The sequence below is a fragment of the Manis pentadactyla genome, chromosome 11 (assembly GCF_030020395.1).
Source record: "Manis pentadactyla isolate mManPen7 chromosome 11, mManPen7.hap1, whole genome shotgun sequence".
NCBI classification, from domain to species: domain Eukaryota; kingdom Metazoa; phylum Chordata; class Mammalia; order Pholidota; family Manidae; genus Manis; species Manis pentadactyla.
The window spans coordinates 121,515,680-121,538,948 of NC_080029.1; the positions used below are offsets into that span (position 1 = coordinate 121,515,680).

At 59.8% G+C, this 23,269-nt stretch overlaps 1 protein-coding gene across 1 annotated transcript; it reads right to left on the bottom strand.

Moving 5' to 3' along the window:
* Window positions 1–218: 218 nt before the first annotated feature.
* Window positions 219–23,269, bottom strand: SEMA7A (semaphorin 7A (John Milton Hagen blood group)). Its single transcript, XM_036907729.2, has 14 exons — window positions 23,055–23,269; window positions 9,738–9,889; window positions 9,186–9,227; window positions 8,774–8,866; window positions 8,477–8,561; window positions 8,247–8,357; window positions 7,472–7,611; window positions 6,770–6,954; window positions 5,724–5,832; window positions 5,444–5,642; window positions 2,784–2,911; window positions 2,425–2,579; window positions 2,143–2,204; window positions 219–1,888 (listed from the first exon to the last, which is right to left on the bottom strand). Exons 1-14 carry the CDS (start codon window positions 23,221–23,223, stop codon window positions 1,527–1,529), a joined length of 1,992 nt encoding a protein of 663 aa, XP_036763624.2. The 5' UTR covers window positions 23,224–23,269; the 3' UTR covers window positions 219–1,526.

Genomic DNA, 23,269 nt, shown 5'->3' on the forward strand with positions numbered 1-23,269 from the left:
GCCGTGCGCCGTTCAGGGGCTGCAGGTTCAGATTCTGCTCTGGCCTCTCACTAGCCTGCAGCCCTGACAAGTGCTTCCTGGGCTCTAAGTCCGTAAGGCCCAGGAGGTGAGCGTGTGCAAGGCTCATACAGGCAGGGGGTACTGAGTCACGAACAGGTGTTCCCCCACCCTCTCATCCCCTGACCAGGACAGTTTTGCAGGCAAGGAGCAGGCAGAGGTAAATAAATAGCTTGTTTATTAGTAATATGTTACATTATTAAAGTGCATTGAGAAGAGATGCAGGGGCCGAAGCTGGAAGGCCACTGGCCCCACAGGCCCTGCCCTGGGCTGGCCAGACGCAGCCGGAGAAGGGCCCAGCTCTCTGCTGAAATCCATGGGCAGGGCTGGGGGCAAGCCACCCACCCGGAGAGCTTGGCCCAGGCCCTCCCCACCAGAATTCACAGTTTAGCCTAAGTTATAACGTGTCCTGAGCTGAAGGTGGGAGACTAGGAGCATGGAAGCACAGCCCCTGGGGAAGGGGGCAGAGGGGAGGGGAGCAGACCCCCCACCCCCCAGCCCCCAATGCCAAGGGCAGAGTCCTAGAACCTCCCCCCGAGGACCTGGCGCCTCCTTCTAAATGAATGCGCTGAACCTAGGGCTCAGTGTGTCCTTCCTTCTCCCTGGTCTCCTTCACCCCACCCCCTCCTACACCCACCCCTGCTCTGGGGGCTGGGACTGTGCCCCCCTCAGACTGGGCTCCCAGGGCAGAGCCAGCTCATGCCACGCTCCTCGAACCCATGCCTGTCCCGAGACTCGAATCCTGTCCCATCCCTGGGAGCCTCAGACTGGGACCCCCTACCCCAGCCCATCCCTTCCCCCCATCCCTCCCACCCCACTCCCAGCATGTAGTTTTGGTATTTTCATACAGATGCAGTCAGAAGTAGCTATACATGAATAAGCCTAACATGAAAATAGAGCTTTTTCCGTCCTTCTGTCCGGAAAGCAAACATCTTTCAACAAACATGCAAGGCAGCCGCCTAGTGGGACCCAGGGCTGCCCAGGGGGCTGCAGGGGGTAGAAACACCAGCCACCCCCAGCCACCACAGGAAGGAGGATGAGGGGGCAGCTAGGGTACAGGGAGTCCAGAAGGACTCAGCCTCAGCCCCAAGGTCCAGAGATGGGGTCCCAGCTGCCCTTCCCAAACCCCACCCATGGCCCATGGGCTCTTAGGCCAGGAGCTTCACTGCGTTTAGTCAAGTGTGAGGAGTTTTTGAAAAACAGTCTCCAGAAGATAACGTCTTGGGTGATCGATGGCCCAGCCTCACAGTCAATGCCGTCATCCTCCAGCCCCACCACCCCAGCCCCCCAGGGCCCAGCAGCCGCCTGCGGCTGGCCACCTCCAAGCCTGCTGCCCCCACCGGCTTACGCAGTCCCCCTGGAAGAAGCAGTGGGCCAGGGGCTCGTCCGACCCCGCCAGCTCTGGGCGTGAGACTTCTCTGCGCCCCTGGGGCTGAGGAAGCCGAGGCCATGCCCCGCTCCAAGAGGCCCTAGTGGACCAGCAGGCCGAGAGCGAGCGTGGGCAGGACGCCCAGCCAGAGAGAGGCAGCCAGGGCACAGGTGTGGCCCAGCAGGTGCTCAGCCGTGGCACCAGTGTCCGGCAGCAGCTCCCAGTGCTGAGCCTCCCGCAGGTAGGAGCCCTCCTGGGCCTCGCAGTGGTAGTGGCCATACTGGCGGGCTGTGAGGCTCTCAATGAACAGGATGCAGTTGGGGCTCTGGTGGCCGGGCTCACAGCTCTGCTCCACGTTCTTTCCATGGCGCCACGAGTAGGTGGCGTGGCGGGATTCCATGGGGCAGCTCAGGTAGTAGCGAGAGTTCTGGGCTAGGGAAACCTTCTGCAGCGGGGCCTCATCTGGGGACGGGTGGGGGAGACAGCGTGAGGAGGGGCTGAGGCCTCCCAGGGCAGGCTTTGTCCTTCCCCACTGACGGGGCCTCCAGGGCCAGGGCCTCTAAGTGAACGCAAGGAAACCAGTGGCCAGTCTCCTCCTTACTGTGCCCTGCTTCCCTCACCACACCCCTCTCACAGCCACCCCCCTGCCCGGGAGGCTCCCGCCACAGGGCTCTCCCACCCCGTTTGCCTGGGGCCCCCGGGACCAGACCGGGTACCTGGCTTTGGGTCGGGGCACTCTTTGTGTGGCTCATCTGGATTAACAGACTGGAGCAGCGGCCTGGGGTTGGAAGGGAAAGAGGAGAGAGGTGAGCAGACAGGGGGCCGCAGGCCTGGCCCCTTCCCGCCCTCCTCCCCGACCCCTGTATCAGCGGCAGTACCCACCGGGGTGGGATCTGGCCAGGAGGGCCCAACACTGACCACCTCCTTCAGCCCGTCAACACCACCCTAATTCCTGCGTCCACGTTCTCCCCAGGGATAAGGGGTCCCAGCCGACATACCCTTGGGAGCGGTAGATGGACGAACAGTGGCCCTGGTCCCAGCCGCAGTAGGGGTCTCTAGCCATGAGGCAGCCATGGCAGCCCCCACCATAGGCCTCACACAAGTCCAGGGGCACCTGGCTCACCTCCCACTGGGAGTTCACATACAGCTTCCGCTACAAGGAAAGCAAGACTTGGGTCAGCCCAGGGCCCCCACCCCAACACTGAGTTCTAAGCCCCCAGGCCACGGGTCCAGCTGCCTGGCAGGCCCTGCAGCCCAGAGGCTCTTAAAATTACATGCAAATCACACGCAAATCTGTCCTCAGCTGGCCAACACTGGGTAGCCCCATAGGATGAAGGCTGAGGGTAGGGAGCCTCACCCGGTCAGCATCCAGCAACATCGCCTGGATGGCGGCCGCCCGGCGGAAGGGCTGGATCTCCATGATGTTGAAGACGCGGTTGTGTTCCCGCTCCCCGGGTTCCACCACCTTGTGGATGGTGCCCCTGTCTGTGGGGAGGGGCAGAGGGTCAGCAGGCAGGAATCCCACCACAGAGCCAAGCAGCCTCCCTCTAGGCTGGGCTGACCAGGAAAGACACAGTTTGGGGAGGCTGGGAAGTCAGTTCAGGTGAGGGTCACAGGACGGGACCAGTGTGGGGCAAGGAGGGCATTCCTGGGGAGGGACAGGGGAGCAGCCTGTCCCAAGGGCAGCGCAGGAAGTCTCCAAGGCTGGCCCAGGGAGGCCATCCCAGGAGGCCCAGGGTGCCCCAAGGCCACAGGGGAGGCTGGACCATGAGGAACAGAACTAGCAGTCCCGCCAGCAGCCCCATGTGCCCAGGCACTGTGCGGAGCCACCGCATGCGTTATCACCTCCCTTAATTCTCCACACCCCTGGAAGGTGGGCGCCATCTTCCCCACTCCAAAACAAGGAAATGAGCTCAGAAAGGCTAAGCAACTTGCTCAAGGTCACATAACTGGTAACTGGAACCCAGAGGCGTCAGAATCCCACGCCTCAGCATCTTCTATGACTCCCCTGCCTCCTGGATTCTTTGGGAATGTTTTCTTTAAATAAACCTTTTTTCTGGAATAATTTTAGCTTTACAGAAAAATTGCAAAGACAGTACAGAGACTTACCATATACCCTTCATCCAGTCTCCCCAGTGTTACCATCTTACATAACTGGTTCATTTGTCACAACTGAGCAATTGACACTGGGACATTACTATTAACTCAACTGCAGGCTTTATTTAGATTTCATGGGTTTTTCCACTAATGTTCTTTGTTCCAGGATCCAATCCAGGACTCTATGCTGCATTTAATCTTAGGGGTTTTTTCAGTTTTTATAAAATCTCAGATCTGAAAAGGACCTTAGACATTCCCAAGGTCACATAACCGGGCTGCCTGCCTCCCGGGCCAGTGCTCTTGCCATTCACAGCTGTCAGGACTAATGGGCACCCTGAGCCCCGGGTCCTCCTAATCCCACCTCACTCACTGCCCCAGTTTCTAGGATAGTTTATTCCCTCTCTCTCCCTCCCAATTTCCCAGGGCATCGCTTGTCCCAAAAAAGCACCGCGATGATCGGATGACTGCCCGTGTAGGGCATTCCCCCTGCACGCCTGCGCGCCCTCCTCGGCGGGCCCCGAGGTGCAGCCGGCCGCTCCTGCGGCGCGCTGAGCTCCCAGCCCGGCCATGCCAGTGCCTTTTGCCTCCTCCCGCAGCGTCTCCCAGCGGTGAGAGCCTCGCATGCTCTGCAGACGGCTCAGAAAATTCCACTTCTTATCTGGCTCCAGTCCTTCCGGCTGCAGGCTCCAGACTGGTGTCTCTCCATTGGCCCTCAGGGAGAACCGAGGCAAATGTGCCACTAGTTCGGCAGGAAAGAACCCACAGTTCCCTCTGCCCAAGCCCAGCCTTCCCTGACCTGGTGCCTGCTCCCAGTCCTGCACTGCATGAACCCTCCTCTCCTGCACCCCGATGCCCTGTGGTGCCCCCAACTGACCACAGCAGTGAGGCCAGTTGTTGCTGGAGCAGAGCAAGGGCAGGAGACCATGGGATGAAATGATGAGTAAAGAAGTGGGATCTCAGGACCCAGAAACCAGGACATGCCCTGCCTGTGGGAAATTCCTCCCCAGAGGCTTTCAGGAGCCAAACAACTGATGAGCCCACCATGAGCTGAGAAAGACCCAAGGTAGAGCAACAGCAGGAAGTCATGGGGAGGGAGGAGGTGGTAAACGATTCAGGGTGGGTGCTAGGCACCAGGGGGAGAAAGGTGGCACCATCCTCCTGATTGCACCACCACCCAGTCTCCAGGAGGACCTACAGCCCTGCCAACACTGATCATGCCTGTTCCCAGGAGCCCCTTTGCCTATAGCCTGGGACTGGGAAGCTTCCATGAACCAGCTCAGAGCTGGCTCCTCCATTGCCAGTGGCTTCCCAAAGGCAGGGGCATCTCCCAGGGCATTCCATCCAGCAAACTCCTGCTCCCTCAGGGAAGCCCCCTCCAGGGAAGAAGAGGATTCCCTACATCCTCTGCAAGCCCCTGCAAAGGCCCTGCTGTCTGGAGGCCCTCCCTCACATCACACTGAACTCGTTGCACCCTACATCAAATGTTTCCTCTCACCAGTAGGATCCCAAAGGAGAGGAAGAGAGCCCGACTTTCCCGTTCTACCTGGCAGAGGCCCACAGGGTACCCAGTGAGCAGGTCCTTCCGCCTGACTTTCCACATCTCTTCCTACCATCCTCCCTGAGTCAGACGTCCGGCCAAAGCTGCACCTGGCTTGGCTCAGTCCCCACACTGTGCCTCTGAATTTCGGCGCCTGCTCTTCTCCCACCCTAGGATGCCCTCTCCTTTTCCCTCTGCCCCTACCGCCCCCACCTCCCTGCCTGACTCTTCTACAGCCATACAGACTAACCCCTGACAACTCTCCGTCACTCAATTCTTCCTTCCAGGTATAAAGATCCAACCACATGTTAATTACACTATTCTTTATGCCTTTCTTAGCCATTTGTGCAAAGGAGACCAGGGATCCCAGGGTAGCCCCTCACCTGTGGTTAGGTAAAGCACATGGAAGGTCTCCCCGTGGCTGGCTTGCATGCGGTGGACAACCACTTTCTGGTAGTGGTACTTAGAGTGGAAGAGTGGCGTCTTCAGAGGCCCCGTGGGCTCTACCCTCTGTGCTACCTCAGGATGACTATCAGCCACCTGGAAGGTCTCTGTGGGGATTGGCTGCTGGTCCGGGAGGCACTGTGTGAGAACAGGTCCAGGTCAGCGGGGTGGCTGGCAGGGGGAGGTGGGATCTGGGCCACGGTGGGTGTCACAGCTCACCTTGCCAGGACGAGGGCTGGGAAGGCCTGTGTGATAGCCCTTGAGTGATGACGTGCGGAAGACCCTGTCAATGTCTCCAAGGGAATACACGCAGATGGCCGAGTAGTTCCTGGGGGACACAGAGACTATCTCGGTGGGGGACAAGGACCTACCCACCTGCACTCACCCAGGCCAGCCCAGCACCAGATGGGACAGAACCACCGCCTTCTAGCCAAGCGCCCTGGCCTGTGAGCACCACGAGGAAAGGGGCTGTCCTGTGAGCCAAGCCCATCGCCTATGTGCTCCTGACCACCATTGAAGGATGGAAGGGAGTGGGGGGATGGAGGGAGGAAGGCGGAGGGATGTGGCGAGGGACGGAAGTTCAGCCTAAGGTCTTTCTGCCGCAATCAAAACCACAATCTGTGTCCTGTCCCGGAATCACCGGGTTCAGAGGCCAAGCCCGGGGCAGGAGGGGTCCCAACATGTGCAAACCTGTCGTGTGACTCTCCAACCTCTGGGCACAGCTGCAGGAGGCTGATGCCCAGGGAGGCCAGACTCCACTCAAGCCCCGTCCCCTTCCCAGCCCAGCTGGTCTACCCATGTAGGAGCCACACAGCAGGGCCTTGGCTCCCCACCACCTCTGTCCACACACACCCAACACGTTTGCCTGCCTTGTTTTCAATCAATGAGAGTGATTAAGGGGTGTGAATTATCAGCACAGGCAGTGCCTGAGTGGGTGTGATCGCACCCAGCACCCAAAGGGCCTCAGCAGCCTTTGTGCAGGACCAGCATCCACCCTGAACACCCAGCTGCTGGGCGCACAGGCAGCGCTGCAGCCACGAGCATGCATACGGCACAGGCACACACACCCATGTGCAGATTCACAAGCACCCGGGCACACATGTCTCCCTGGGCACTGACTGTCCCCAGGCCCGGCAGGCCCCTGCCTTGAGCCTGGACTCCCTGCTCAAGCTCCATCAGCCACCTCCTCAGCAGGGTCCAAGCCCTCCCATCCCTACTGGACACGTAGCCAATATCAGCCCAGCCCCAGGCTGAGGGTCACTCACCAGGGATTGGAGAAAACACCGTAGACTCTAGTGTCCCTCCACTGGCCATTAGGGTCGGGGAGCAGGAAGACATCCTGCAGCCTGTTGAAGTTCTTGTTAGTGGCACTGTCACTGCACACCAGCATGGCTTTCAGGAAGGTGTTCCACTTGGAGGCCGACAGAGAACTCTCGCCTCCTTGGTCCCCCTGGAAGGGTGGAAGGGAGAGGAGGCCCTCAGTGCCCACCCGGACTGCCCACACACCCAGGGCATCTGCTGCCAAGAATATCGGCACAGACGGAGGTGCTGAGGAGGAAAGGAGGCTCTACAGAGAAGAAGGCAGAGGTGCCCCACTACTCAGGCCTGGTTCCTGGGTCAGGCTCCAGCTGGCAGGCCTGGCTGACCCAGGGCACAGGGCCAAATGTAGGGACCTGGAGGGGGAGGGTGCCAGGTCCCCACAGAGCAAGCCAGCTCAGACACACACTTGTCCACTTTCACACATGCACATTCACACACAGGACACAGATGTGCACATCCCAGCACCTTCATACAGGTAAATCACACATATGTAAACACACTTTCATACTCACACACACTCATACCCACTCTCACGGGAATACACACTCCTTCACACAAACATACGTATACATTTGCACACAGGAACTCACACACTCACTCATCATATTCAGGCACAGAGACACTTGCCCACTCAGCCGCCTGCTCACCCTGCACAGCTGGGCCACACGAGACACATTGAGAGGGGCCTCGGGATTCTTGTCAGGGTTGTCCTCTCGGAAGAAGTAGTAGATCTTGTCATCATAGGCCTGGTCTTGGTGCACAATGGTGGCCTTGATGAACTGTGGATCTGCCGGGGAGGGACCCACGTAAATGGGCGTAAGGCTGGGAGGCTCAGAGGACCCACCCCAACTCTGTACAGCCCCTGAGGCAGCACAAACAAGCCCAGGGCAAATCAGACTTGGAATAAAACTCAGAACACCAGGTCCAACGGCCCAAGAGGCCTGAGACTCTACACCCCCGCCCACCTGTTTTGCTCTCTCCTACAAAGACGTCATCGGCCCAGGAGCAATGACTTCATGCCTGGGGAGCAGGGGGAGGTCCCTTGAGACCCCTGTGTCACTTCTGCCTAATTGGCAAAGCCCTGATGAGGAGAGAGGGTGTGGTGCCCCCACGTGAACATGGCACAGGTACATACCACGGCTCCTGGGGACCCTGCACTGCGTCTGGGGGAGCTCCCTCTGTGTTGCTCCCGGAGTGTGTTGGGCCCATCCTGCTTTTACCACTTCGTCTGCTGCGGCCCAGCTCCCTGACAAGCCGGCTTCTTCAGCTCTGGCTGCTCAGGCCTGTACCAAGCTCCCACTTTCCTGCCTGCCTGCTGCCCCAGTGACCTGCAGGGACCTCCCGTGGAACACAAGGGTCCCAGCTGCTGCCCTGGGCATTCCCACCCCCTCAGCACCCCAGCCCAGCCCCAGCCTGACTCACTCTGCATGACAGTATCACTGGTGTACAGCTCAACCTCGCCCTGGATGCGGCGGAACCGAGGGATCTTCCCGTTGAATTCCTGCTTCCGGATTGTGGAGTACACCTCCTCCCCTGGGCACAGTGGGAGGGGCACAGGTAAGGGCAGACAGCTCCTAGAAGTCCCTCCCCCGCACCTGGGCCCCTGGACATGGAGCTGGCCACCCTCCCCAAGCCCAGGGCAGCAGCCCTACCATCAAACAGAACCAGGGAGTTCTCATCCGGGCTGAAGGGGGCATAGCCTCTCTTCTCACCAAGTGACTCCACAGTGCCATTCACCTGGGGGAGACCAAAAAGGGTCAGACAGCCACATCATCCCATGGCCACTGCCTCCATGGGCGCCAGCTTCCCAGCCAGGGTCCCCATCCTTCCAGGGATTCTATACACAGTGCGGCCAGCCTCAGGGTCGCCCCACCTCCTTTCCACCGTGGAAGGCAGAAGCCCACCCGGACAAGGGTGAGCTGATGGGCACATGGGAAGGGCCTTCTCACCAGTCTCCAGCAGCTGGGGAACCGGGCATTGGTGCCACAGACCAGCAGCCCCTCACCCTGCCTCTCTAGGAGCGTGACGTAATTCTCACAGTCCTGCAGGGGAGAAGGAGAAGGAGAAAGGTTGTTTGGAGGCCCAGGCAGGCCTAGCACTAGGACCCTCAATCTTGGGAAAAAAGGTATCAGAAGTCTGGGCACAGAGCAGGGGCCGTAACTCCAACCCCGCAAGAACAGAGGAAGGGCACAGAGGCCTCAAAGGACTGTGTCTCCCCCTCAGACTGGGAGCCCCAAGGCCGGGCTACCGCTCTCCAGACAGGAGCTCCCAAGGCGGGGTCAGGGCTCCTTTCTCAGACTTCCAGGAACCCCCATCCCTTCCCCAAGGTGCCTCCCCTCTGCACCCCCTCTCCCCACTCACCCGCTTGTCCCGGCAGGACTCCTTCGGGGAGCCAATGCTCACCTGGGGGGAGGGGAGAAACATCAGTCCACTGCAGGGGGGAGAGGCCCCTGTAAGTGCTTGCATGCATGCATTCCCTGGACAAGCCCACCGTGCAGGTAAGCAACAGGGGCTCTGACAGGGCGGGTGATTTACCCCAGATCACACAGGCTGCTCCACCTGAAACCCAGAGCCAAAGCCCAGAGATCCCAAAAGACAGGGGCCTTGGGTTTCTGGAGCCCAGCTTCCTGCCTGCGCCTCCAGCCACGGGCATGACCCATCGAGCCAGGCGCACTGGCTCAGGCTTCTTCACACCACCCTCACACCTTTGCCAAAATGGGCTACCTTTGGGGAGCCCCCCCAGGGACCACTTATGGGATATAATGGGGACAGTCCAGTTTAGGAAGAGATGCCAGCTCCCCAGATTCCCTGAGGCCCCTCACCAGGGCCAGAGAGGAGATAAAAGAAGAGATGGGGGAGGGGAAGGGAGGGACTCGCTGTGTCCCTGGGGCTGGCAGAGGGTTCCAGGCTCACCGTGCGCAGGGAGGCGTTCTTGCCCTCGGGGAAGTCGATGAGATAGACCTTGCCTCGTCCACCCACCCACACGGAGGAGCTGCCCGGCTCGTGGAAAAGCACCGTGTGCGGCTCGGCCAGGCCAAAGTCCACCCGGTCCTGCCCTGTACGGCCTAAGGAGGAGGCAATCAGCAGAAATGTTGAGGCTGGGTCCTGGGCAGGAAGAACCTGACCCCCTCCCCCAGGCACATTGGCACCTGCCTGGCAACTAGTGCTTGGATCTGGGCTGGGGTGGCACCAGGACTCAGTGCCTGGTCGGAGGAGTGACCCCTAGAGGGATCCAGAGACCAGTTGTCCTCACCGCAAACCATGGCCCCTGCCCTATAATACATATGACCTTAGGGTGGGGGCAGGATTTAGAGACCCAGGAGAAGAACAGACCCCCGCCCACACACACTCTGTTGTTCCTAAGGGTCTAAGCTCAGGCAGGAGGGACCAAAGTCCCCTGGCTCTGGTTTGTGAGCTCTCTGCTGCCCAGGACAGGGCAAGCAGCCCGCCCCACCCCCTGCAGGTAGCAAGGCTTCTAACTTAGCACCCAGGTTCCCAAGAATCACTTTGCTCAGAACCCAATTTCCTCCTTCAGGAAGTCCTCTCCAACCCTGCCCCCACCCAAGCCCTTTAGCAAAGGCAGGTCAGCTTAGAGTAGAGCTGGAAAGGAATCTTTAATGTCCATTCCCTCTCATTTTACAGATGGAAAAACAGAGGTCCAGAGAGAGGCAGCCCAAGGTCACAGGGTCACGGCCAGGCCCTGAACCAGAGCCCATGCTCCTGCTGCCACTCTGGCCTGGTTTCACAGAGATGCCAGCTCACCCCACATTAAAGATCAGCCCTCCCCTCCCAGCAACTCTGGAGCAGGGGACCCTTCACAGAGCACAGCTCGTGACTTTAAGCAGAAGGGGTGATCAGGACAATTTTGCCCAAAAAGGAAACTGTCTGCAGATGCTGCCTCCGGGGAAAAGATGTCTCATCTCCAGTGACATTGTTGAGGTTGTCCTGGTTGCAGGACTAAATTACAGGGACAGGATGGCCTGTGGCTGTGCCCCTGGCAATCAGCCCCAGCTAGCATCTTCCCACCTCTGACTAGCCTGAGCCCTCACCCAGGAACTCAGCCGGACCACAGTTATTCAGCTGCAGCAACCTCAGGGGCAGCTAGCTTAGCAGTGGTACCCAGTCAAGACACACTTCCAGCCCAGATAGAAAAGAACAGCCATTTCCTCAAGTCGGCCCCAACATCCCTCTTGCTGCCACTTGAGCCATTCCTATTGTTCTGCATTTAATGGGGGCAAATTGTGCGACCTTCACCTTCATTCCCTTTCCTTAAGATACACCCCTGCGGGGCACCAAGTCATCTCTGGGAATGGTATTATCTCCCTCTTCACCTCAGCTATGCCTGGCTTACTGCGCAGAGGCAGAAACTGAGGGCCCCAGGGGACACACTGGCCCAAGGTCACACTAGGAGGCAGGATGGGCTGGCTTGTCCAGGGGCATTCCTGTCACCAGCACTGTGGGGCAGAGAAGTGCTGAGTTCAGTACCCCTGGGTCCACCTCGCCCTCCGGTGTTCCACAAACAGCCTGAGCAGTTCAGGATGTCAGGCCCCCCCTACCCCGAGGCTCACTGCCCCTCACCCCAGCTGGGCAGGGCAAGGGCTAAGAGCCCAGCTCTATGCCAGGTGGTGGGAGGGTGTTGGTGGCCAAGCTTCCAGTGGGATTGGCAGGTCTCTGGCTCCCAGGCTCCCCTCCTTCCCAGCTGGGGTAAAATTAGAGTCCCTGACTCAGCTCCCACGAGGCCCCCCTCTCCCTGCAGCCTGAGTAGCAGCCGCCATCCCCACAGCCCAGCAAGAGATCCAGACAGCCTGCAGCCCAGCTCACCTCCCACCCCCCAGCCAGCCAGCAGCCAGGAATAGCTGCGGACAGAAAAACTACACGTCTGCCTCTGCGTTTGGGCTGGGGCCTGAGATCTGAAGCCCCCCAGGCCGCAGGCTGGCCACCTCCACCGGTCACCTCACCCCCAGGCCTCGGAGGAGGGGCCTGCACAGCCAATGCACAGGGTAGTCACGGGGAAAGAGGCACCTGAGCGAGGTCAAGCCTGACGGGAGAGGCCTGGCTGCCGGCCCTAGAGAGAAGGGTCTGAGGCGGAGACTCAGCCCCGCCCTGGAGTCCAGCTAGAGGGGTGGGCCAGCCACCCCAGAGCAAGCCTCCGCAACTCAAGCAGAACTGTCTTGGTGTAGAACTTAGGGCTGCTCACAAAAGATTCCTGAGGACACAGAGGCTGGGTGGGGGGTGCCGCTGCCGGGTGCAGCAGGACGGGCTACAGTGCCAGGGCTGCGACAGTTCTGTACAGACCTCAATGCCTGAGTCCCATTTTCCTCAAATCCTGGCTGCAGCTGCTGGCGTTGGGGGAGGTGGGGACCACTCACCCCATTTTGCAGAAGAACAAACATGAGCCCAGGAGCACAGCCTCCCTTGACCCCCCAGGCTCCCGCCCCTCCTGGCTCTGTGCCTGGTGATGTATCCTGGGGGGATGGCACCACCTCGGCCCCAGGACAAGGCCTTGGCCCCTTCTCCACTCCAGCCCCAGCCCGGCTCCTGCACTGCCTGAGGCCCTCAAAGGGCCTAATTGTGCCGGGGAAGTGTCTGAGCAGCAGCAGCAATGAATACATGAAAGGGAGCTTTGTTCAGGTCTGTCGCAGGAGTGGGGGCTGGGGGTTCAGGGGCAGGAGGGCTGCCTGGAAGTGAAGGCAGCACCAAGCCTTTGGGGCCAGGATCCATGGCCCCATGGCACCAACAGAGAAAGCTGGGCCAGGGTGGGGGCAGCCTTCAAAGCCTCTACCCTAGGGAGCAAGTGTCACATTCCTAAACACGTTTTTTTTTGCTTCCTTAATGAATCCAAAGGGATAGTGAGGAAGGGGGCAGATCCAAGCTAGATGGGTCAGGGACAGGCAGAAAGACAATTCCAGGCAATGGACACAGCCAAGAAAGGTAGGGAAGCTGACTGTGGTGGGTAGAGACCTAAGGCGAGAAGAACCAGGAAGGCAGGCTGAGGCCCAGGGTGATGGGGAGAGCAGATGCTCGGCCCCAAGGACACACAGGCCCACCCCACCAGTCTCCGGGGCGGGCGGCCTCTCCTCCCAACACGCAGGGCCTCAGGGCCAGGGTGGGAAGGACTCCCCTCCTCCAGCACCCCGACCCCCCTACTCCCCCTGCCTGACCAACCCCTCTGCTTCCCACCCTGGATGTCTAAAAGGAGCGCCGTCTGGCACTGTGTCCCCTCTCACTCCCCAGCCTGACACATTAGTGGCTGACTAAGTGGTAGCTAAAAGCTCCCAGAATAACCAAGAGTTCAGGCAGGGAAGGGGGCTAGGGGCACGTGGGACAGGCATGGCCCAAAGGCTGGCCAGGCACAACATTCCCCCGACACCCACCCCATGTGATTCAGGGCCAATGCTTGCTCCTTCTGGACCAAAACAGAGCACATTCGCTCTGCCCCATACCCAGCCGGATTCCACGGCCAGTGAGCCCCCCTTCCTCACAGAGGGAGACCAGCGAGGCCCAGCCCCAGGCACAGCCCCAGCCCCAGGCCCAGCCCCGGCCCCAGCCCCAGCCAGAGATGGATGTCAAGAAATGGCTGGTGTGGGATGTAGTTCCCCACAACCAGGCTGACTGTGGGTCTCTGATCCTGCTGGGAAGAATCAGACCTGAGCCTGACCCTCTCATGGCCCCGACCCTCCCACCACTGTGCCAGCAGCCAATGGGCTGGGCCAAGTCTGGACTGTGTAGGGTGAATTTTCCAAGCAAGCCTCCCTGGCAGACCACCATGCTTCCTCTCATTTTCTCTAGATGCTGTCCCCGACCGGCCTCTGGTATCTCCATATCCTCACCGCTTGTCAAAGATGAGGGCAGCCCAAGGGGAAGGTGGGGTGGAGGCCGGTATGGGGGAAGGGGTGTTGTCCCTGAAGGGAGCAACAAGGAATGGGACCCACATCTGGTCTGGGCAGGGACAGCCTTCCAACCTGACCCACTGACCCAAAAGACCTTGAATGCTAAGTAACCTCAAGCAGCCCTTTGAAAGTGGGCATTGAGGCAGGCTCTGAGCATGGCAGGAATGCAGGCACCCAGCAGGGAATGCCCGAGTCAGGCAGCCAGGGAGGCCAGGGCTCGGGGCAGCAGCCAGGCCAACCTCCGGTTGGGAACCCAGCCACATCTGGCAGGAGCCTCCTCCCGTAGTTGCACCCCACCCTGCATCACGGGGCCCACCTCACACCCTGGCCTGCCACACACCTGGCAGAGGAAGAAGGAAGGTCCATGTGGGGCCCAGTAATTAGCCTCCAACCTCTCCACCCTTTGGAATCCACAGCCCACAGCCCACACCCCACAAGCCAAGGTGGAAGGGAAGAGATCTGAACAGTCACTGAGCTGAGCGAGCACGGAGGCCAGAGAGGCTGTACCACTGGCCCAAGGCACACAGCAAGGGAGGCAGAGGTGGGGCCAGGCCGAAGTTCAAGCTCTCTGGTACCCATCACCCCAGTCCAGCCCTCCAGGACCGCATCCTGGACTTCCTAGGCAGCCTCTGGATTTGCAAACCTGTATCTCTCCTTCTACTTCCGTGTGTCACCTCGTGCTCTGCTTCCTTCCTGTCCTGGCCACTAGGCGAAAAGTCACTGACCTGCTGGCTGCAGGGAATCGCCCACCCGCCTTCCAGGGCTTCCCTGACCTCCCAGGGGCCTGGAGTGACCAAAGCCTTACACCCAAAAGGGTGACTCATGGAGGCACTGGGCACCGCATCACAGGTGAAGGGAGACCTTTCCACTGGGTGGGGGTGAAGAAACAATTGCTTCATGGATTCTGTCTCTGTGGATATGACCAGGGATGGGGCACGAGGTGTCTGGCCTTATACCGAGAAGCCCAGCTTCCAGGATGGCACTCGCCCATGATAAGGTTGCTGATGGGGTGCTGGTGACACTCAACAGGGCAACAGTCCAGAGAGCTGCCTGGCAGGGGCAGGGCCAGTGTGCTGGGGCCCGTGGCAGGCCGTTGAGATGGTACTTAGCTCAGAGGGGAGTGGGAGGTCCGCCTGTCTTTACCAGCCATGGAGACCGTGAGCTAGGTGGAGGGGGTGTGCCCTCCTGCCCGCCCAGGCCAGCCGTGGGTGGGAGGGGAGCGTATCTTCAGCGGGCACTCTGCCCTGGTTCCAAGAAGCCTCGTGCTCCCTTTGGCAGCCGGGTGGCTGGTTGGCTGTGACCAGGGGCTGGCCTTCCTGAGTCTGGTTTCCTTCTCTGCATTTTGGAGGGGCTGGTACTTGCCAAGGTCTAGGTTTTATAACAACCATGATTTTTCAAATAACTCACAAAACAGTCAAGATTAAGTTCATGGGTCCTTTTGGCGAAGTGTGGGGTTATGACTGCTGGAAAAGTCAGAGGTGGCTTTCAGGGTGGAGGTGGACACAACAGAAGCAGACATCTTCATCTGCTTCTACCGACTCACTCACCAAACCCCCCAACTTCCCTGCAAAGAAGGTAGGACAAGCACCTGCATCTCCATTTCACAGACAGGAAAACCAAGGCCCTTCGAAGCCAGCGAGGGCTGCGTGCCCTCTTCATGGCGCCACTGTGCTCAAAGGGCCAGAAGGCTTGGCTGCCGGGGAGACCGGCTGGGGCAGAAGCTTAGCGGGGAGGGGCGTGTGCCACGCGAGCTGGGGGGGGGCCGGCAGGGCCTAAGCCGGGCCAGATTCAGGGGCTCGGGGAAGGAAGGCTGGCACCGGGGCCCAGCTGGAACCAGAAGGAGGCTCCAGGCCCAGGGAAGGCAGGAAGCCCAGGACGAGCACCACTTCCTGTCCACCTTCCGCCCGTTCTTCAGCCCAGCGGGATCTAAAAGCTTCAGAGTGAGGCCAAGGTCAGCTGGTGGCTCCTTCAAAGAAGAGGGTGGGCAGAGGAGCAAGGCCTGCCCTTGGGCCCACAGCCAGGGCGGGGTGGAGAAGCAGGCAGAGGATGACTAGCCCTGGGATCCCAAGGGGAGGGGCAGGCAGGGTAGGAAGACCACTGGGAGACAGACGGGTCCCCCGCTCAGCCCCAGCCTGAGCCAGTGCGGAGAGTAGGAAGGGGCACAGAGCAAGGGCAGCCAGCCAGCATAACCACTTAGGGAGAGCTGGCAGCACCAGGTTGCCAGGGCTGCGTTTCCTCAGAAATCAGAGATGCCAAAGCAGGAGGAGGAGGAGGATGACAGTGATGATGGGCCTACCACCTAACCACTCCAGAGCATTTACTACGTGCCTGGCACTATCTGAAGTGATTTTTAGATATATTAGCTCATTTAATCACCCTGAACTCTTATGAGGTAGGTTCTCTTATTATCTACATTTTATAGATGAGGGCAGGGAGACACAGAGGAGTTGAGTAACTTGCCCAGGATCACACAGCTATTAAGCGGTGGAGTGAAGGTTGACCCGCCGGCAGGCTGACTCTGGAATCTGTGCTTATAACATTATGCTCCATAGATGGGCCCTTGGCAGCTTCCAGGCCAGCCCCGATCATACAGATGGGAAGACTGAGGCTCAGACAGAGTGGAGGCTCTTGCCCAAGGAAAGCACAACCTCCATCCATGAGGCCCCGAAATGAGCATGTGTGAGTGCGTGTGGGTGTCCAGGCCCAAGGCAGGGTGGGGTTAGGGATCTGGGGGTGCAGCACAGCACTGAGTGCTGACCAGCCTGGCTAACCGGGGAAGAAGTTTCTCAAGATCTCTGCCCAGAACAGAAAACACTATGTGGTCCAGGGCCGACCAGTGAAGGGCAGGACGTCCTCATGAACCCTATCTGCCCAGCTGGGCTCCCACTCAACCCACACTGGCCGTAAACACTGGCCTCCACCCCTGGCTCCTCAGCAAAAGAACCCAGCATGGCTACTCTCCTGGCAGTCATGGTCCGCACACCACTGCTCGTCTCTGCCAGGTCTCTTTCCACCCCTTTGCTTGCGCTCCCCCTTCCTGACTGCCCTTTCCCCTCTGTCTGTGCAAGAGCTCTTACCTGTCCTTGAAGATCCAGCTTCAGTCCCCCTGGCTTCAGGAAGTATTCCAGACTGCTGTGGCCCCCACTGCTCTGTCCTCCCTCTCACCTTGTGCTATATACCATCTGGCACACACCACCTTCTCTCAAATCACACTATCTGGCGGGATTTCACAGGACTGTGGGGTCTTGAAGGTGAAGGCCAGGTCTCCTCTCACTCCACAGTCCCTAGGCCAAGCCAAAGCCAGGGCTGGGTAAGTGAGGGCAGCTCAGGCAGTATGAGGACTGGTAGGACAAACGCCCATGTCAGAGGAGTAGATATCTTTGAATAGCTTCCTGGGCCACTGATAAAGGTGCAGCATTTATCACAGTGACCTTCCTTCCTCACTAGGCTGGACCAGAGCCCTGGACCCAGAAGACAGTAACATGATGGGCTCTCAGTGCGGCATGCTGCCTGGCTCTTCCCCTGCCCCCAGGAAGCCTTCCCTGGTTGCCCCACTCCACAGTGGCTTTTCTTGCACTCACCTCCTGCCACAGTCCTTGGCTCTACCTCTACCTTGCAAGTTCCTGACCTCCCCAGGTGCAAACCCGGGGCTTCTCCTCCTCTCTCCCCTAAAGGAGCTGAACACAGACCTAGGCATGAGGGCTGCCCAGGGGTGCTGGCCCAGAGCCCGGCCCCTGATTGGAAGCAAGGAGTGCAGGAGGCACAGCAGGATCAACCTAATCGCAGGCTGCCGAGACAGTTAAACCCAGATTAGCCCAAGAAGTAACACAGATCAACTTCCCTCAAGACCTGAGGCCCAGCTGCCTGGAGGAAAAGACCAGAAAAGGTGTGATGAGCTAGTGCAAAACTAAGGTCCTGAAGGGAGGATGGTCATGGCCAGGCATGGGGAGGCTCTTGGGAGCAGACAGTGCTGGGGCAGGAAGAGGAAGAGCTGGGGTTCAGCTGAGCTGGCCAAGAAGGAAATGGGCTCAAGGTGCCCCAAGTCTGCAGAGAGAACATGAAGGCAGGCAAAGTGGAGGGAGGCCCGGGGCAGACGCAGGCAGGAGACAGGACCGGTCCCAGTTCTGCCTGTCTCCCTGGGTGACCTTGAGTCAGTCCCTATTACCTCTGGCCTCATTTTTCCCATCTGTGGGACTTGTGGTTGGCCTAGCTGATCTCTGACATTAGTTTTCTGATGTCCTAAGCTCTGTCCCATCAGGCTGTGTGGGTTGGAGTTATCCAAGAAGGTTCCTTGGAGAAAGTGAGACACTAGCAGAAAGGAGGAGGGTGGAAGGGGTGCAGGGAGGGACAACTAGCAGGGCAACAGTCCCAAGGCAGGACAACTTGGGGATGGTGAGGGAAGAATGTGGGAGATAAGGTGGAGTGGGGCCAGCCACCTGCAGGACTGGGGGAACGGCAGCTCTGTCACTATGTGTCCTAAGAGGAACACTCAGCACAGTGACACAGAGGAATGGAGGGGTCTCAAGGAGGCCAAGCAGTCCTGGAGGCACAGCAAAGGCCAGGGGGCAGGGGAAGGCTAGTAAAGGGCTCGGAGAGGGAGAAGCACCCTCGCACCATAGGGGGCAAGGAGAGGACAGATCTCCTGGTCCCTCATGGCTTGCGCTCACCAGGGAAGGGGGAGGCCCGTGTTCTCTGAAGAGGACGGCCAACAAGGGACCACAGTCTCCATGCTCTAGGAGGGCTCCCTCTTCCTCCTTCTCTGGGCGAGAGGAGGCTTCTGGGGCAGCCATGCCCGGCCAAAAAAGGCAACGAAGAGAAAGGGAAGCTTTCTGGCCCCAGAGCTTCTAACCAGGGCAGGGGAAGTAAGGTCAGTCTCTTGTGACACAGCCAGAGGGCTGAAGGCATGGGGCTGGGGGTGGAGGACAGGACCTCAGCTGGGGCCCCAGTTGTCAACTCAAAGGCCACCCAGTCCCGCTACTGCCCCCTGCAGGACACTGGTGCCTTTTCCCTGCACAGAGCTTCAACTTCCCCTACACATTAGGGGCCCTGGTCTGGCCCTCCTCAAGGAAGGGCTCCCGGTTCTCCCTGGGCCCACTACCCAAGGGCCCAGGATCCCATCTGCAGCCCACGGAGTGGTCTGCCCCTGTTAAGGAAGTGAAGGTTCCTGGAAGAGGAAGCTAGTCAGAGGAAGGGCATCTGCTCCTCCCCCACCTGGCTAGGGCTGGCTGGGGAGCTCCTACCCCTATAAAGTCTCTGCTGAGGAACAGCCTCCTCACTCGGAGAAGGCCCGCAGTTAGGAGTCAGGCAGAAAGCTCTCATCTCCCCTGACCCAGCCCCAGCTTCCCATCAGGGAGCTATGACCCTGGGGAGGCCTCCCCTACCTGCCAGGTTCCTTCCTCCCCACTGCTTGGCTGGCTCTGGAAGATCAGGTGGCCCAGCTCAGATGTCTGCTGCTGTCAGAAACCCTCCTGAAGACCCCAGACCCCGGCTGACTCAGTGCCTCCCTCTTGGGAGCTCCCATTCAGATCTTCTCTCCCTGGTCCTGGTTGCAAGTTTCGGAGTGTGAAATCCAGTCGTGCCAGGTGTTTCTGGTCCCTCCCCAAGCTGGCTCCTACACCTCCTGCCATCCCAGCTTACCACCTCTTCCAGGAAGCACCTTCCTGACTGGGGCAACTGAGTTAGGTACCTCCTCAACCCCTATAGCTGCTGCCTGTTACAGGCCCTGCCACATTTTATTGTAACTGCAGGCTGACCTGCCTGTCTGTCTCCTCATCTACATCGAGAAGTCCATGAACTGTCTGGTTTCTCATCCCTGGACCCCCAAGCCAAGCCCCATGACCAACACAAGGTTGGCCCCAGCAAATGTCAAATGTCAAAAATGCTAAATTACTATGTCTACCGTTGAGGCCACAAACCAATGAGCCACTTCCTTCAGCTGGTATTCAGCTTTGGCTCATGAGAAAAAAAGATAGGAAAGAACATGAACATCAAGGATTTCCCCTGACTTTCCAGGTCTCAATTCCTCCTCACCTCTAAGGTTCGAACAGGCCACCACCACCTGGTAAGTACAAGTGCTCTGAAGGGTATTAGTGCTCTGGCAAGTACAAGCTCATCGCTCCACCTCCTTTGAACATTTGAGGAAACTGAGGCTAAGAAAAAGGCAAGCACTTGTCAGCATCACACAGAAAATCAGGTCAGAGCTGGGACCAGAACCAGGCTCCCAGCCTCCCACTTCTTCCCCGACACCATGATTATCTTGACCCATGCGAGGGTCCATCCCACCGCAGCCTGCCCTCAGAACTTCACTACCCGTGACAGAGGGGCCATAGAGCAGGAAGCTCCTGGTGACATCACCAAACATCTTTCCATTTGCTCCCAGCTTAGGAAACCTCCCTCCAATCCTGGGAATCACCACCCCCTCCCTTTCTGCAAGGGGAGTTCACCTTGAAGGTGATGAGCACATTTAAGTCCCCAAAGGAACAAGGATTTCCACTGGAATCCGATGCTTGGAGAGCCCCAGCTGTGACCTCATCTCCTGGAGGAGGTGACAACAACCCCCTGCCCTGGGGAATGGCCCCATAATGGCTCCCCCAGCAGCCATCGAGTCAACAATAACATCCTGTTGTTTAATTGGACAAGAGAGAGGGCAGAAGCGGCTGGGCAAGAGGAGTGGAAGGCTCAGTTCTGCTCCTTGCTGTGGACAGCCTGGCTCATCTCCGACCCTAAGAGTCAGGACGTTCCAGGGCTTCTCTATCTGCTCCAATCAGGGACCGAATAGGAGAGGAGTGCACCGCTTACATAGGCACACCGACCTCCTGCCCTCACCTGCAACCTACTCCCCTCCAGGCCGTTTGCCTGGCTATGGTGGGCAAGCCCATATATTCACATCCTTGACTGGCCAGGTATCAGGGACAGCCCCCGGGGGACAACCTGCAGAGCTCTTCCTGTTCTGGCCAGCTCTGAGGGTCAGAGACAGGTGCCGAGTGCAAGGGCCCCCAGAGGGTCAGTGCCGGCACATCCCTCTCCCTGCTCTAGGCCAGGCCTGTGCCAGGCTTGGAGAAGCACCAACCTCCCTAGCAGGCAGTCTGGGACCCTCCCAGAGCTCTCTGAGCTAATCTTTCCCTAGAACTTAGACATCCCAGCAGCAGAAAATAAATGGCAGAGGAGCCCTCCATACTAGTCCAGTCCCCACACCTGTCCTGGCCTAAAACTAAAACCCCAACTAGGACTCATAGAGAGGAAGCTCCAGAACCACTGTTATCCTTCATTATTCCTGGAGGCCACCACCCTCCAATCCCCAAACCACTAGACAGGGACCTAAACCTACAGCAAGGCTGGGAGGGTCCTCCTCTCACCCTAGCCCTGGGTTTGCCCTGCCAAAGCCCATGCCTGTCGACTGCCACATGTCACCCCACAGGAAATAGGAGGCAGCTGTTAGCCAAGTCATACCATCACCAGCTGGTGGTCCTGGGGGACAGGTGGATGGCAGGGTCTGTCTGGCCAGTGGGGTGCCTGGCATTGGTGAAAATGCCCTGGGACAAGACAGGGGAAGGATGAGCAGACCCCAGCGGGAGTCACTGGTGCATTATCAAGCAGAGGGCACTGCCAGTGTGGCTACAGTAGAGGACTGTGTTCAGGGGAGAGATAGAGCTAGGTTGGGAGTTTTGAAAGTGGGTAAGAGGACTGAAAGCAGATTTAAATAGCCTCAGCGTGGGGACTAAGTGCCAGAGAGGGGAGGTAAGCATTAAGTGCTAAGAAGTGGGTGTGCATTAAGTATGGGGAGGAGGTCTTGGGAAGGCTTAGGTAGGGGCAAGCAGAGCCACATGGTTTGGTGCAGCGAGAGATTCCAGAACTCTCAGACGTAGCCATTTGTCCCCTTCAGCGTGCCCAAATACTGTGCTCTCCAGGACAGCCAAGGGACTGAGACAAGGCTAAGATGCTGGGGAGGCAGAGGAGGCCTGGGCTGGAGCTGGTGTGGCTGAGGGGGATGCAGGTGTCCCCCATGAGTAGAGGTCCAGCTGTCCTGCTCCACTCCCACGAGAAATACCTGTGGCCGGGTAACACAGCTGGCCCCCAGAGACCCTCCTCCATGGACAAAAAACTGCCTAAATCCTTCTCGCTTCCCTACCCAGAACTACCACTGGTCCTGTGCCAGATCAGAGCCCCCTGTCTGCACTGTGAGCTCACATGCTGCTGAGTGACCTTGGGCGAGTCACATCTCCTCTGCTGCAGCCGCAGTCCAGGCCACCCGTTCTGTGGGCTCCCCGCCGCCCTCCCCGCTTCTTTGCTAAGAATACCTGCCCCACATAATGCTCAGGCTCTGACAATCCCTGCAAACCGCCTCAGGCATCAAAAGGCTCCAGGCAGGGCCAGACCAGACAAGTCCCGCCACCCCATCTCGATCCACCACCCCACCACAGGGGGGCCGCAGCGCAGCGCCGCCAAATTTGGGGGAGAGCATTTGTGCCATGCAGGCGACGGGAACTCATTCCCTCGCGGCGGAAAGCCTCTGGCCCCACCTAGCCGGCTTTCTGACCCACCGTACAGGGGTCTAAACTGAGGCGCCCCGGGGGGGATCCGGTCTCCCAGGTTCACATATCCACCACGGCCTAAAAGCTGCACCCCCGTCTCACCCCGTCGCCTGGAGGGATCACAACGGCCGCGCCCCACCCAACCGGCACTGCCCCCCACGCTGGTGTCGATTCCTGGTGACAACCGCCACGTGCGGACAAGGGGGAGCGGCCGGTCCCGGCACTGCAGAGGCAGCGCCCAGGTGCCCCACGCCTCTGTGCCGCACCGCGTCCCGGCCCGCAACAGGGGGTCCACCCGTTTCCCGGCCCGCGCTCGGGGCCGGGGAGGGGGCGGGGGCAGGCAGCGGGGTCTTTGTTCCCGCAGTCTAAGCGCAGTGGCGGCGGCAAGGGGTCCGCGCCCCCCTCGCCGGCCCAGCCTGCGCCCCGCGCAACAGCGGAGCCCGCAGCTCGGGAAGGAGACCTGGGCGGGAGTCCAGGCAGGAGGGGGCGTCCTGAACAGAGCCCCGGGCGGCGGAGGACCGAGGGCGCCTCTGGGCCGAGAGAGGGACCCGTTCCCTCGCCTGCTCCCGGCCGCGGGCGGACTTGGGGCGACTTAGCCGGGGCTCCAGCCCCCGCCGCTCGCTCGCCGCAGCGTTTCTGCCGGCTCGGCGTGCCAGCGGGCACACTCGCGCTCCCCCGGACCCACACGCGCCCTGCGGAGACAGCCCGGGACCCAGCGCCGCGCGCACGCACCCCCTCGGGTTCCGCACACCCGCCCCCGCCCCGCGCCGCGTCCCATGCCGGGCCACGCTGGCCGCCGCTCCACCCACCTTTCCAGACAGCGGAGATGCGGGGTCCGTTCCCCGGGTGGCCTTGGCTGGCGGCAGCGGTCCAGAGCCGCAGCAGCAGCAGCAGCAGAAGCGCGGACCGAGCCAGCGGGCCGGGGACGCGGGCGCGCCAGGCGCCGAGGGCGGCGCATCCTGGCGGAGGCGGTGTCATCCCGCGGCCCCGAGACGACAGCGGAGCGCAGAGGAGACTGAGCCCG

Excerpts from the sequence above, each read along its gene's own strand:
- SEMA7A (XM_036907729.2), bottom strand. The coding sequence starts at position 23,223 with ATGACACCGCCTCCGCCAGGATGCGCCGCCCTCGGCGCCTGGCGCGCC. Across the intron at positions 2,205-2,424 it reads TCCATCTACCGCTCCCAAGG|GCCGCTGCTCCAGTCTGTTA; the intron begins GTATGTCGGCTG and ends TTCCAACCCCAG. Across the intron at positions 1,889-2,142 it reads GTGCCCCGACCCAAAGCCAG|ATGAGGCCCCGCTGCAGAAG; the intron begins GTACCCGGTCTG and ends ACCCGTCCCCAG.